This window comes from Phoca vitulina, unplaced genomic scaffold (assembly GCF_004348235.1).
Source record: "Phoca vitulina isolate PV1807 unplaced genomic scaffold, GSC_HSeal_1.0 scaffold37, whole genome shotgun sequence".
NCBI classification, from domain to species: domain Eukaryota; kingdom Metazoa; phylum Chordata; class Mammalia; order Carnivora; family Phocidae; genus Phoca; species Phoca vitulina.
The window spans coordinates 2,482,998-2,494,766 of NW_022589740.1; the positions used below are offsets into that span (position 1 = coordinate 2,482,998).

At 57.8% G+C, this 11,769-nt stretch overlaps 1 protein-coding gene across 2 annotated transcripts in view; it reads right to left on the bottom strand.

Moving 5' to 3' along the window:
* Nucleotides 1–674: 674 nt before the first annotated feature.
* ROR2 (receptor tyrosine kinase like orphan receptor 2) overlaps nt 675–11,769 on the bottom strand; it is a 193,176-nt gene continuing 182,081 nt past the window's right edge. The window contains exons 6-9 of one of the 2 annotated variants that reach the window (XM_032427537.1): nt 8,682–8,996; nt 7,335–7,580; nt 4,400–4,602; nt 675–3,073 (exon numbers count right to left, since the gene is read on the bottom strand). In XM_032427537.1, the coding sequence (XP_032283428.1) occupies nt 1,628–3,073; nt 4,400–4,602; nt 7,335–7,580; nt 8,682–8,996 (2,210 nt within the window). In that variant the 3' untranslated portion in view covers nt 675–1,627. The remainder of the gene's footprint in view (nt 3,074–4,399; nt 4,603–7,334; nt 7,581–8,681; nt 8,997–11,769) is intronic. The other variant, XM_032427538.1, reaches the window with a different exon arrangement.

Below are 11,769 nucleotides of genomic sequence, written 5' to 3' on the forward strand. Positions count from 1 at the left end.
CGTCAGTGCTGGGCGTGGGTGGTTCGCCCAGGACCCTGAGCGCAGAAGCATCAGCACCAGCCGGGCACCTGTATGTGTGCACTCTCGGCCCCCGCCGCCCCCCACGACCTGCCCGGGAGCAGAGCCGGCCCCAGTGCCGTGGGCCCCCTCCAGTCAGCACCAGCAGACCCCTCGGCTGGCGCTGGGGGCCCTGCTGCTGGCAGAAGCTCCTCGGGGTCTCACCCCGCTTAGGCTGTGTTGCAGGGGAGCCCCAGCCCCCGGGGTACCCGGGGTTCAGATGAAGTGCCAAGGGAGCAGAGACACAGGCGGCCCTGGGCGGGTGGTGAAGGTGGCCCATTCGCGCTCACGGCCTCTGCCCCCAGCCCTGCTCCAGGGCCGGGCTCCAGGTCCGAAACTGTCAGGGGCCCTGGGACCTCAGAGGAGGGAGGTTAAAACCAAAGACCAACTTCACATCATCTGCAATGAATTCACCTCTGAGACCCTAACAGAGAAGCAATGGGGCGTGTTTCCATCATTTGCCCGCCAGTGTGGATCCGCACTCAGACGGAGTCGCGGGTCCCGGACGAGACCCCCAAGCCCACGGCAAGCACGCAGCCCACGCCGTCGCTGTTCGGTCACGCAGCACCTCGGCTGCCTGACGTGCTCACACCCTGCAGAGAGCCGACCCGAAGTTCTGTTTCACTTTATTGGATACACCAGGTATGGGAGTTACAAGTGAGATCTCTCGGTGTGCGGCCTGTGAGCCTTCTCTCCCACCAGCTCTGAAATGAATGGACCTCGCCTACATGTGGTACGAACACAAGCAAACCAAAATACAATCAGGTGGCATCCCAAAGTGGGTAACGTAAACAGTTAAATTACTTAAGCTCACAATACTTCAGTGAAAATGGCATACACAACCATATAAATTACATTTCAGGTCTGTACATGATTCTAAAGAAACGAAATACCAATACTGTGCTCTGTACAACAGTGCTCCTAACATTCCAACCCCAAGAAACGCTTTCCCCTGAATTCCAGAAAAGGGGGCAAAATACACATGCAGGATAATTAAAATCATTTCACAAAAAAATACAAAATCGCATTGGTTTCTTTTAAGGCACATTTTCACGGAAGGCACAGAGAACTCCCGTCTCAGAAGCCCCGTGCTCACGGGACCCTGGAGGGAGCCAGCATCCTGTTCCCGTGAATCCTGGGCGGTGGTGGCGGCGGGGAGACTGTCCCTGGCGGGGGCGGCAGGGTGAGAGCACGTCTCCTCCATCCTCAAACAGGCCAGCCGCCGGGAATCTCAAAGCTGCCCCGCAGGCCCGTTTTCCCAAAGTTGCCCCACAGCCGATCCAGACGCAAGGTGGAGGGAAGATGCCACCTACTTTCCTGCAAAGCGCAGGCGCCGCTCACTGCCCATCTCCCTCAGGAAATGCGGGCAGCGTAGGGGGTCTCCGTGCATCCTGCTGGGCCCCCACCCCCGCCTGCCCAGGCCCTCCAAGCACCAGTGGCCCGGTCGGCAGCTCTGCGCGCCGGAGGACCACAGAGGAGTAGACGTCGCACAGTGAGACTGCACAGCAGCGCCCCCAGCCCGGGGCCCGGGGCTCAAGCCTCCCCCGAGTGCCCGGCGGCCCCGTGCCCCTCAGGCTTCCAGCTGGACCTCGGCCTCGTCCATCTGCAGAGTGTCATTGTCCCCCAGCAGCTCGGTCTCCGGGACAGAGCCGTCCTCCTCCTCCTGCGCTTCCTGCACGGGGCTCTGGGCCGCATCCTCCGGGGCGTTGTGCGTGTCCTCGGTGGCCTCCGGGAGCAGGGCTGCCCTGTCAGCCATGGACGTGTTGGAGGGCGCGGTGGTGACGTAGCCCGTGCTGGTGGATCCGCTGCCGCTGTGGTGGGAGCCAGGCTTGGGGACCACCTGGGCAGGCACCTGCTGTGGGGCCATCTGCATGGGGATCTGGACCGGGTAGAAGCTGGGCAGGTAGGCCCCGTAGGCCGGCACTGGCTGGTACCCGTTGACGGGGATGTAGAGCTGGGGAGGGGGCACCATGGGCCTGATCTGGCCTTTCATGGGGATGAACGGGGGCTGCGGGAAGGGCTGGGCCTTCTGCTTGGGGCCCCCGTAGCGGGCGTTGCTGACATTGCTGACGGGGCTGGTGCTCAGGGAGCTGGTCTGCGTGGCGTTGCTGGCCCCCGAGGTCTGCGCCGAGCTGTTGTAGGTGGACAGGTTGCCCCAGGCCCGGAGCCTGCTGTGGATGTCCTTGAAGCGGGGCCGCCGGCTGGGGACCTCGTGCCAGCACTCGATCATCAGGGCGTACGCCCAGGCGGGGCAGTCGTCCGGGCAGGGCAGCACCTGCCGGCCGCGGACCATGTCCACCACGTCCTGGTTCGAGTGGCCGCAGTAGGGCTGCAGGCCGTAGCTGAAGACCTCCCACAGGACCACGCCGTACGACCAGATGTCCGAGTCCACGGAGAACTTGCCGTACGTGATGGCCTCGGGGGACATCCAGCGGATGGGCAGCAGTGCGCTCCCCATCAGCTTGTAGTAGTCGGCCGAGTACACCTCGCGGAACAGCCCCAGGTCCGAGATCTTCACGCTCAGCTTGTCATACACGAGGACGTTGCGGGTGGCCAGGTCCTTGTGGACCACGTGGTGGCTGGACAGGTACTCCATGCCCGAGGCGATCTGCGTCACGACATGCACGAAGTCGGGGGGCTCCAGGGCGGACTTCACCGTGCGGTCGTCGTCCGTGCTGCCCACGTCCGAGTGCGGCGAGCGCATGACCAGGAACTCGTGGAGGTCCCCGTGCGAGCAGTAGCTGAACACCATGCTGAGCGGCTGCTCCTTGGTCACCACCCCCAGCAGGCAGACGATGTTGGGGTGCTGCAGCCGGGCCCGCAGCATGGCCTCATGCCGGAACTCCTCCCGCAGTGGCCCCTCCGCTTTGTCCTTCAGTGTCTTGATGGCCACGGCCTGGCTCTGCTCCCCCGGGGCTGGGCCAAACAGGTGGCCTTTGTAGACCTTCCCAAACCGGTCCTCCCCGAGCTCCTCCATGAACCTCACTGACGACAAGCTGATCTCCTTGAGCTTGGCCTGCCAAGAAGAAAAGCCCCAGTGAAACACTTCTGTCCCCACAGCAGGGGAAGGACAAGCCGGGCAGCTGGGAGGCGAGCCCGGAGGGCAGTCCCAGGGCCGCCCGCTAGCACAGCCCCGCAGAGGACCCCCAGTCCTGCCCACCCCAGGCTCAGCCTGCCCTGCACCCCGCTCTCTGCTCTTAAACACGCTCCTACACCATGAGGCTGCCTGAGAAACTTCAGCGGGTCCCAACCAGGCTGCAAAGTATGTCCCGCAAATACTCCTGAGACACCATCGCAGGGTGTGAGTGCACGCCTGCTCACACTCAAGCACACACACACACACACACACACACACAGCCACGCTGTGCTCCACTGTCCCGGAGGCTCCCCGGGACTCTCCCAGCTGCGTCCCCCACCACCGTGTTTCTCTTGAACCCTGCCGTGCGCTTCCCCCGATTTCTGCCACTTTTGGAGCCTAGGCTGGCTTTTTCCCAGCTGTTCCTCAGTGGGCCCATCTCACTGCTTCTTCTTGATGAGATACATTGTGACAGAAGCACCACAGGGTAAAATCAGTCCAAACTTCCCGCCTCTTCTGTGTGTCCTGCCCGGTCCTGCTCAGAGGCTCCCGGACGCAGGGGGTCCCGCATCTCCTCCCCCTCGACCCCCACACCCCCCAGCTAACACACAGCGACTCCCGGCCACAGAGCTGAGTCCACTCTCCCCTGACCACCTTGAAGATCCCCTTCAGAGCCCAAACGGCACTGATTTTCCCCCAAAGCTTGCAAGTAATGTAAATGCCCCTTCCCGTAAGCCCAGCAGGCCGGGACAGACTCTCTCCTGTGCCGTATCTCGGGGTGTTCTCGCTGTCCTAAGAGCTCTCGGGCGGGGGAGGGGGTGGCCTATCCTACCTCCACTCTGAGTCTGCAGCTCCTCCCTTCCCTGAAAAGCAAAGCAAAGCAAAACCAACCCAACTGCAAACTGACCAGGAAACAGGCCCCCATCCCCTACAGGAGCCAGCCGGGCCCTCGCGCGGTAGACCAACCCGAGCCCTTCTCCTGTGGGGAGAGCGGCAGCCCTGCAGACGCAGGACGACGCCTTCGGGCTACTGCACCGGTCTGGGTGGAGGGAGCAGCCTAGACTCTGGGACGGGGGATTCCAACACGCCTACCACTTCCTTCCTAAGGACACAATGTCCTGACATGTCTTAGAGAAGATGCGGGAAAACAAAGGGCAGTTCAAGATGGTTATGTGTTGTGTATCGAGTAAGTCAAGAACTCGAATGCAGGGGTGGGCGGGGGCAAGAGATCTCCAGGCCGGGGCTTCGTCTGGAGGTGCCGGAGACCTGCTTGTGCTGGGTGATGAGAGGCATTTCCACATCCTGGCTGGGCGAGGCCATCAGCTGCCGCCGCTGAGGTGTGGACGCAGAGGCCTTCTGCTTGTTCCGGCACATGCAGACCAGGAAGAAAAGGCACGCGATGACCAAGGGAATCGCGATGCTCGGAACCAATATGTACAGAATTCCCATCCTGCTGCTGTGCTGGGGACCTGTGAACAGCAAGGTTCACAATGTTTTAAAAACCATCCCCCCTTCCAACTCCAAGTTCTCCACCAGTCCACTCCCTCCCCCAACTGCAATGTTCAAGCACAAGGGGACGGTCCCATGAGTTGCACAAAGGGGCGAAATGGCACGCCAAACCTAAGAAAGGGTAACATACTGAAAAACACACCTCCCACTACACATTTGGGAGACACAATCCAAAACCGCCCCCAAGGAATCAATCGGAACACACGGCTCAAAAAACCCACCAACGCTAAGGCTCTTACAGTAATAATAACCAAGGTACTGGGATGAGAAAGGACCCTTCCTGCAACATTTTAGGTTTTTCCACATTTTGTGTATAATGAACACATACTCATTTAAGATACTAATTCAAAATGCATTTGATTTAAAAGACCACTGGTAGCCAGTGAGTTTGACCCAAGGCAGTTATATGCCCCAGGGCCATAAGCGTGCGAGGAAATGCGGCGGTAAGATGTCCAGATTGAAGCTTCTAGATAGCTTTACGATTTTCACAGTAAGAGGCAATTCTCCGTCTCCCTCTACAGGACTCCCAGACAGGCAGAGGGGGCACGCTGGGCTGCAGCACTGTCCCAAACCCAGTGTCTGCCTGTCTGATCCAACAGCCCCACGCCACCCCCCCGCACCCCGCTGCAGATGAAATCACATAACACCATAGAACCCCCCGGCCCCACCCTCGAGGCAGATGTTCTAGAAGCCTCAGGGGCAGTGGAGGCTCTGGGTCATTTCTCTGGGGAGATTCCATGCCCCTCAGGTCCAGGTCAGAGATCTGAGCACCGTCCAAACATCTGTGCAACCATTTATTTTATCTTTATCTTTTCAAAATCACCAACAGATACCACGCTTATTAACAACTGCAACATTATAGCACGGTGACCATGCCTAATGGCCCATTTACCAAGGACTATACCACTGTTAATAGGCTGGTGTTCACCCGATTTTCTATGTCCAGTTTAAGGTGAGCACGAAATAAACAACCTTCAGCTATCTTGACGTACAGAAGCAATAGTTTCACAGAGTTCTTTAGAATAGAATTTTAAATAGAATTCCTTTTAAATGCAATCATAGCCTCCATATTTCCCGACTGCTGGTTTTGTTGCAGAAGAATACATCTGAGACAAGGTCCCACAAGGAAGAGACAGCTCCAGGCATTCCCCGGGAGCCGCATGCAATGCCCCTTATGGATGTGTCTCGGTCATCATCTGACCCCTGCTGGGAGCAATCAGCCTGCTTCTTACCTAGCTGCTAAAAGCGAGCCCGCAATACAAATGCTTAGCATTTCTGCCCTCGAAGCGCAAAGTTTTTTGCAATATAAGATATTCCTAGAACTGCCAGATCAACTAGCATACGTATTTTTAATGTTCAGATTTATTTTTAATTACAAAGGTAATAACTGCTCATTGTGAAAGCATATTCTATTTTAACATTTCTGTAGGCCATGGGAAATCACTGCTAAGTTTGGTGTGTATCGTTCCAAAACTTCCTCCATAACAGGTAGGTGCCTATGTGAGCTCCCACACACAGGCACACACATTTCCTTTACAAAGAAAGAGACAGAGAAGGGAAGGGAGGGGGGATGCAGACAGAGGGGGCTGGAGGGAGGAAAAGCAAGCAGGGATAACACAGCTATTCCCCCACCACATCCTTTCCCTAACAGGTCATCATGGACATCCTTCCTTGCAGGAAATTTTTTTAGAAAACTGTAGCATTCCATGAAGTAGCTTTATGATAATCTCCGGACATTCTCATTCTTAAAATTTAGTCCTGCAGTGAACACACATTCTTAAAGATCCGTGTTAAGATCTGTGCGGAGTTGAGAGGAGCGGCAAATTTGGAACTGCCAATTCTACTCCCACGAGGTAAGGGGTGCCAGTTTCCACAGCTCACATCCGCAGGTGGAGGCTCGCCCGGCCCGGGGCCACCAGGAGGAGGTTGGCGGGGGGACGGCGAGCCTGGCTTTGCTTCACCCTTAATCTCTCCTCATCCATCTGTTCTCGGTACTGTTCCAGCAACCCACTCCCTCCAGGGTCCAAAATGTAAGACTCAGAAGGCAGCCAACCTTCTCTCGGGGACCCAGGCCAGCGGGAACTGGCGAAAGGTAAATGGTCCCCATATAGAAATAGGAACGCTTGTAAAGTTTGCAACCCTTAATTGCACTCTCTGCTCCCGTTCGTAATTTAACAAAGACTTTGCAGGGAAACTGGTTACAAGACTGAAGTGCTGCTCTTCCTCGCTCTGCCTCGTCCACCCGTGCAAGCTGGTGCAGCAGGAGGCAAGGGAGGGCTGGAGGTGTCATGTCCCCAGTGCCAGGTGCCAGGCCGAGGGCTGTGGCCGCGGCAGGAAGCACATTCACCAACACTGGGAAACGTTACGGGACAATGTTGATGGAGAAACCAGATGCCTGAGTGACCATCCCAGGACCACACACAGGAAAAGGGCTGACGGAGGGGCCCCAAAACCTAAACAGCAGTCTCCACCGCGTGGAATTTGGGGTGAGATGCACATGACTCCTCAGACTTTTCTCTAATTTAAAACGTCCCGTAATGACCAGGTAGTACTTCTAGAACAGGAATCGGCTTTACTTAAAACCAGTAACGGGGGAGGCGCCCGAGCCGCAGCACCCTGGGGCCCCGAGCCATCACACAGCGCACGCAACAGTTAATGCTTTAAAAAAAAAAGAGAGAGAGAGAATACATACTACAAGAGGGTACGTCACACAGTTCCATGCGTACGTTTTTATTCTGCGTGAAGCACCAGGGGCCCTCCATCTGCCCTCCGGGGTTGCGGCAGTAGGCATGCCCCCCTCCGAGCTCGGGGAAGTCTGCGCTGGTCAGCTGGTGGCTGTGGGGCAGCTGCAGGGCCCACGGCTGGCACTGGTGCCCCGACTTGGTGGTGCTCGCTGTCCCTCTGTAATCCGTGCCCGAGCCGTTGTAGCACTGATGGTCTGCGAGAGAAAGATGCGTGAGGGGGCCCGACCGTGAAGGGGAAGCAGCCCTCCTGGGGAGGGGGGTCCCAGAGCACCCCTCTCCAACTCTTCCAGAAAGGAACACCACCACCACTTTGCCTGCACGTACCCAAACTGGAATCTCCAGAAGACCAAACGATTTGACTTCCAAGAAAAGCAGCATTTAAAAGGAATGACTTCATGCAGCCCCGAGCCCACCAGTTAGGTTTGCGGGCCGTGGGGGCATCCGGGGACACAAGTGGGGAAGAAAACCCAGCCGAAGTTATACCACGATCGTGAAAGCACCTCTGGGGCCCGCGAGGACCTCCGCTGCAGAACGAGGAGGTCAACCCACGACCTCAGACACCCGCTTGCTGCCCAGGGAGGGTACCACGTGCATCTCCGCGACCCACGGCGGAATCCCAGGCCCCTCTCGGAGCCAGACCCGGGGCGCAAGTGTGTTCAACAGCAGTTTTGTGGAGCTTACCATGAGTGGGCACCATTCTGAGCACCTTCTAAAGATAAACTCATTTAATCTACATTCCATCTTCTGAGGTTGGCAGTTATTATCCCCGTGCAGTATGAGGAAACTGGTATTTAAGCAACGTGTCCAAGGCCACCTGGAGTGGGCCCTGCAGCCAGGATCCGGACGCGAGCCAGGAGCCCAGAGGCCAGGCTCTGACTGCCCCAGTAAGGAGGTCTGTGGGCTCTGAGAAGCCCCAGCCTCACCAGAGAAGTGGAGAGAGTCCCGAGCCTGGGAGAAAGCCGGTCTCTTCCCTGGGTGCCCCCCCCGCCCCGCGTTCCCCTTCAAGGGGCAGCAACCCTGACCTCGTCAGAGAGGAGAGATGCTCAGGGATCCCAGGGCAAGCGTGGAAGCTGGCCCTGCCTCTGCTCACGCTGCTAACGGCCTTTTGCAGCGGGCACGTAGCTGCCGCCCACCTTAGAGGAGCGGAGTCTGAAGCCCACCGACGTGGGGACTCACGCCAGTCCCTAAGACAGCAGGTGCCCAGCGGCTGCGCGCCCGCAGCGGGAGGACCCCAAAGCCCCCGCGGCCGCCCCACGGGGCTGGAACAGACGCGGCCGCGGCCAGGAGGGACTCACAGCGGCCCAGCCTCTCGGCGGGGATGCCGATGCGCATGCAGTTGGCCGCGTCCGGGCTCTCGGGCAGGGGCAGCGCCTCGCACTTGGGCAGCTGCAGCCGCATGAGGATGAGCGGGTTGGAGCGCGCGATGCGGTACTCCTGGCGGCACAGGTCGCTCTCCAGCACCTCGCACTCGTCCCGGCACAGCTCGCGGGGCTTGGGCGCCCGGGAGCGCGCGTCGCACAGCGGGAACACGAAGTGGCAGAAGGACGGGATGGCGAACTGTGAGCACTGGTCGGACAGGTGCGTGGAGGTGCCGATCATGGTGAAGGCCGCTGCGGGGGCGGTGAGACGGGCGTCAGGGCGGGCGGGCACCTGCCCTGGGGCCCTAAACTCCGCCCGAGCCCCCCTCCCACGCCCCCGCCGCACCTGGTGCGCCTCGCCCCATCCCCAGCCAGGTGTCCCTCGCCTGCCCGGGCCCCTCCCCCTTCCCCTCCCACCAGGGCCCCCCAACCCTCCGCCCTGTCCTCCGCACACCCAGAAAGGCTCTCACACAAGCAGGCCCCCAGGGAGCAGGGGCTGCCTGATTTACACGGGACATAAAAAGTCCCTGGTCCCAGGGCTTCACTTACAAACATCACAAGTGGAACAAGAGAGAAGGAAAAACCAGGCCCAAGATCTCATCCGGCTAGATGCTTCTTCCATCATGGGAAGATTCGGATTTCAGACCCAAAAGCCACTTCCTAAGGCCCTACTAGGAACAGGGCTCGGCAAGCAATGGGCTATAGGTAGAGCAATGGGGCTGGGTGACGTCTAGAAGCAGAGACTGGAAAAGAGCGCAGGGCTGGAGCCCCGGTCTTCTGCCATCCCGGTCCTGTGGGCCTGCAGACAGACCTGGCAGCCTGGGGAGGCTTCAGCAGGGAGTGGGTGGCCCCAGAGGAGGAAGACAGTAGGCCAGACAGTTGGGCGACCGGCCCTGTGAAATGCAGCGGCAGGAGGAGTGACAATGGGAGAGGCAGGGGTGACAGGGAGAGCTACCAGACAGCTGGAGGGCGTTCAAAGGGGGGAGGCCTGGGAGGGGGCTTTGGGACAAAGGGAGCAGAGAAGCAGGTCGAGCCAGGGTCTGGAGCCAGGGTCGGCTGGTTTGCTCCCTCGAGGTGGGACACAGGATGGAGCGGGAGAGGAATGAACGTGAGAGGACGCGGTGGCAGCTGTGGGCTGAGTGGGAACAGCAGTGCGTGCGGCAGGAGGGCGCCATCCCCCTCTCTTGGCCATCAGGGCTCAAAGGAAGGCATCGACCAGCATGCCCACTGCCTGGAGGCCCACCCACTTTGACCTGCGAAGGCCCTGCTTGTAACGATATGACCCGGGACAGCTAAAGAAAGAGAGGCCCCTCTGCCCACACACCCTGCGGAGATGGGGAGAAAACAAGACATGTTGGACTTTATTTAGTCCCTGGGACACCGGCTCTACCCAGGACTTGTGGTGCGGTGCCCAGTGCGGCCAGAAGGTGGCGCTGCGGGCACCCATTATCCGGGGGAACCAGGGAATAGATAAGCTGGCGGGGGAGCCCCTTCTGGCTCTGCTCTGTTATTTACTACAGGATAGTGGGTCACCCAGTCCTCTCTGGTCCTGTGTCTTTATCTGTCTAGTGACTTGCTGAAGCCTCACACCGGGGGATGGAAGCCCACACAGAGCCTCTAAGATAGCTCGTGAGATGAATACATGGTCCTTACTCCTTCTGGTCCCTTCTGGCCAATATTAAAATTGAGGAACACAGAGGTAAGAGGTTTAGGTGAAGGGTCTCTTGGAGATAGCTCAAGAACCAGGTGTGAACTCAGGTCAGCCCCAACATGGCAGAGTTGGTGACCATCAGGGGGCAGTCATGCAGTGGGCTATGACCCCCAGGCACAGAAAGATGGTCCAAGAAAGCCAAACCTGGCATTTCTTTTGGGCTAACCGACCAATAGAGTGTCCTAGTTGACCCTTTAAGTGACTCCGCTATTCCCTTGCCCCCCTCAGAAGGTAGCACGTGAGGGCTTACTTCTGAAAGTATGGTTCTAGGTACCCAGAAGGACCAACAAACTCATGTCCTCGCCTTTATCCACTCCCCCAGGTCACCTTGAAGGTCTCTTGGAACCCATTCCCTGGGAAGCTTCCAGAGTCCTGGGAAGGCGTTCTGACAAGCATGCTCCCCAAACAGAACATCTCCACAGCCAACAGTCTCTAAACCACAAGACAGTCAGTCTAGAACAACTTCAACTTTATTCTAAAATCCACAAACCTAGAGATCCTCATTCTACACTTTTGTCTAAAAACTGCTGTACCATCAGCCTGCTTAGATATTGGAGTTGTTCAATGCTTCAAACAGTTCCTGAAGACATAACTCGGGGACATTCCCGTGCCTGGAATCAGTGTTTGTCAATTAGTGGGATGCAAAATTCTGGACTCTGTGGCTAGCATTTTACAAGACGATTAGAACAGAGGACGTCTGAATGCATGGTTCATATTAAGGCTGTAATCGATTCTTTCCTTAATGAAAGAGAACTGAAGAGAAAAATCCAAGCACACTGCTTTTGTTAAGGATGATGTCTGCTTCCTGGAACCTGTGTCACTTCTCTGAGACACAGGTGTGGGTATACACCTGTGGGAATCATTATTTAAAGTATATTTTACTGTATGTTGTGGTCAAACAAGTTTGAGCAGGTCTGCTTTAGATGGCACGAAAAGCTTTTCCAATGAGAGATACCAAGGTTCGCAAAACGTTTTCCTGTTGGACGACCGCCGTACTCCTACTTCTCACTGGACACCTGGCCCTGTCCTCAGGGGGCTCAGGAATGACAGGCCGGTCAGGCAGGCAGTTCCTTGCATGACCATGACCTTAGATCCTCCAGCTTGAGGTGAAAGACAAGGGAGGGCTGACCTGGATTTAGAAGGACATGTCAATGGGGCGCCTGGGTGGCTCAGTTGGTTAGGCGACTGCCTTCGGCTCAGGTCATGATCCTGGAGTCCCAGGATCGAGTCCCACATCGGGCTCCCTGCTCAGCGGGGAGTCTGCTTCTCCCTCTGACCCTCCCCCCTCTCATGTGCTCTCTCTCTCTCTCTCTC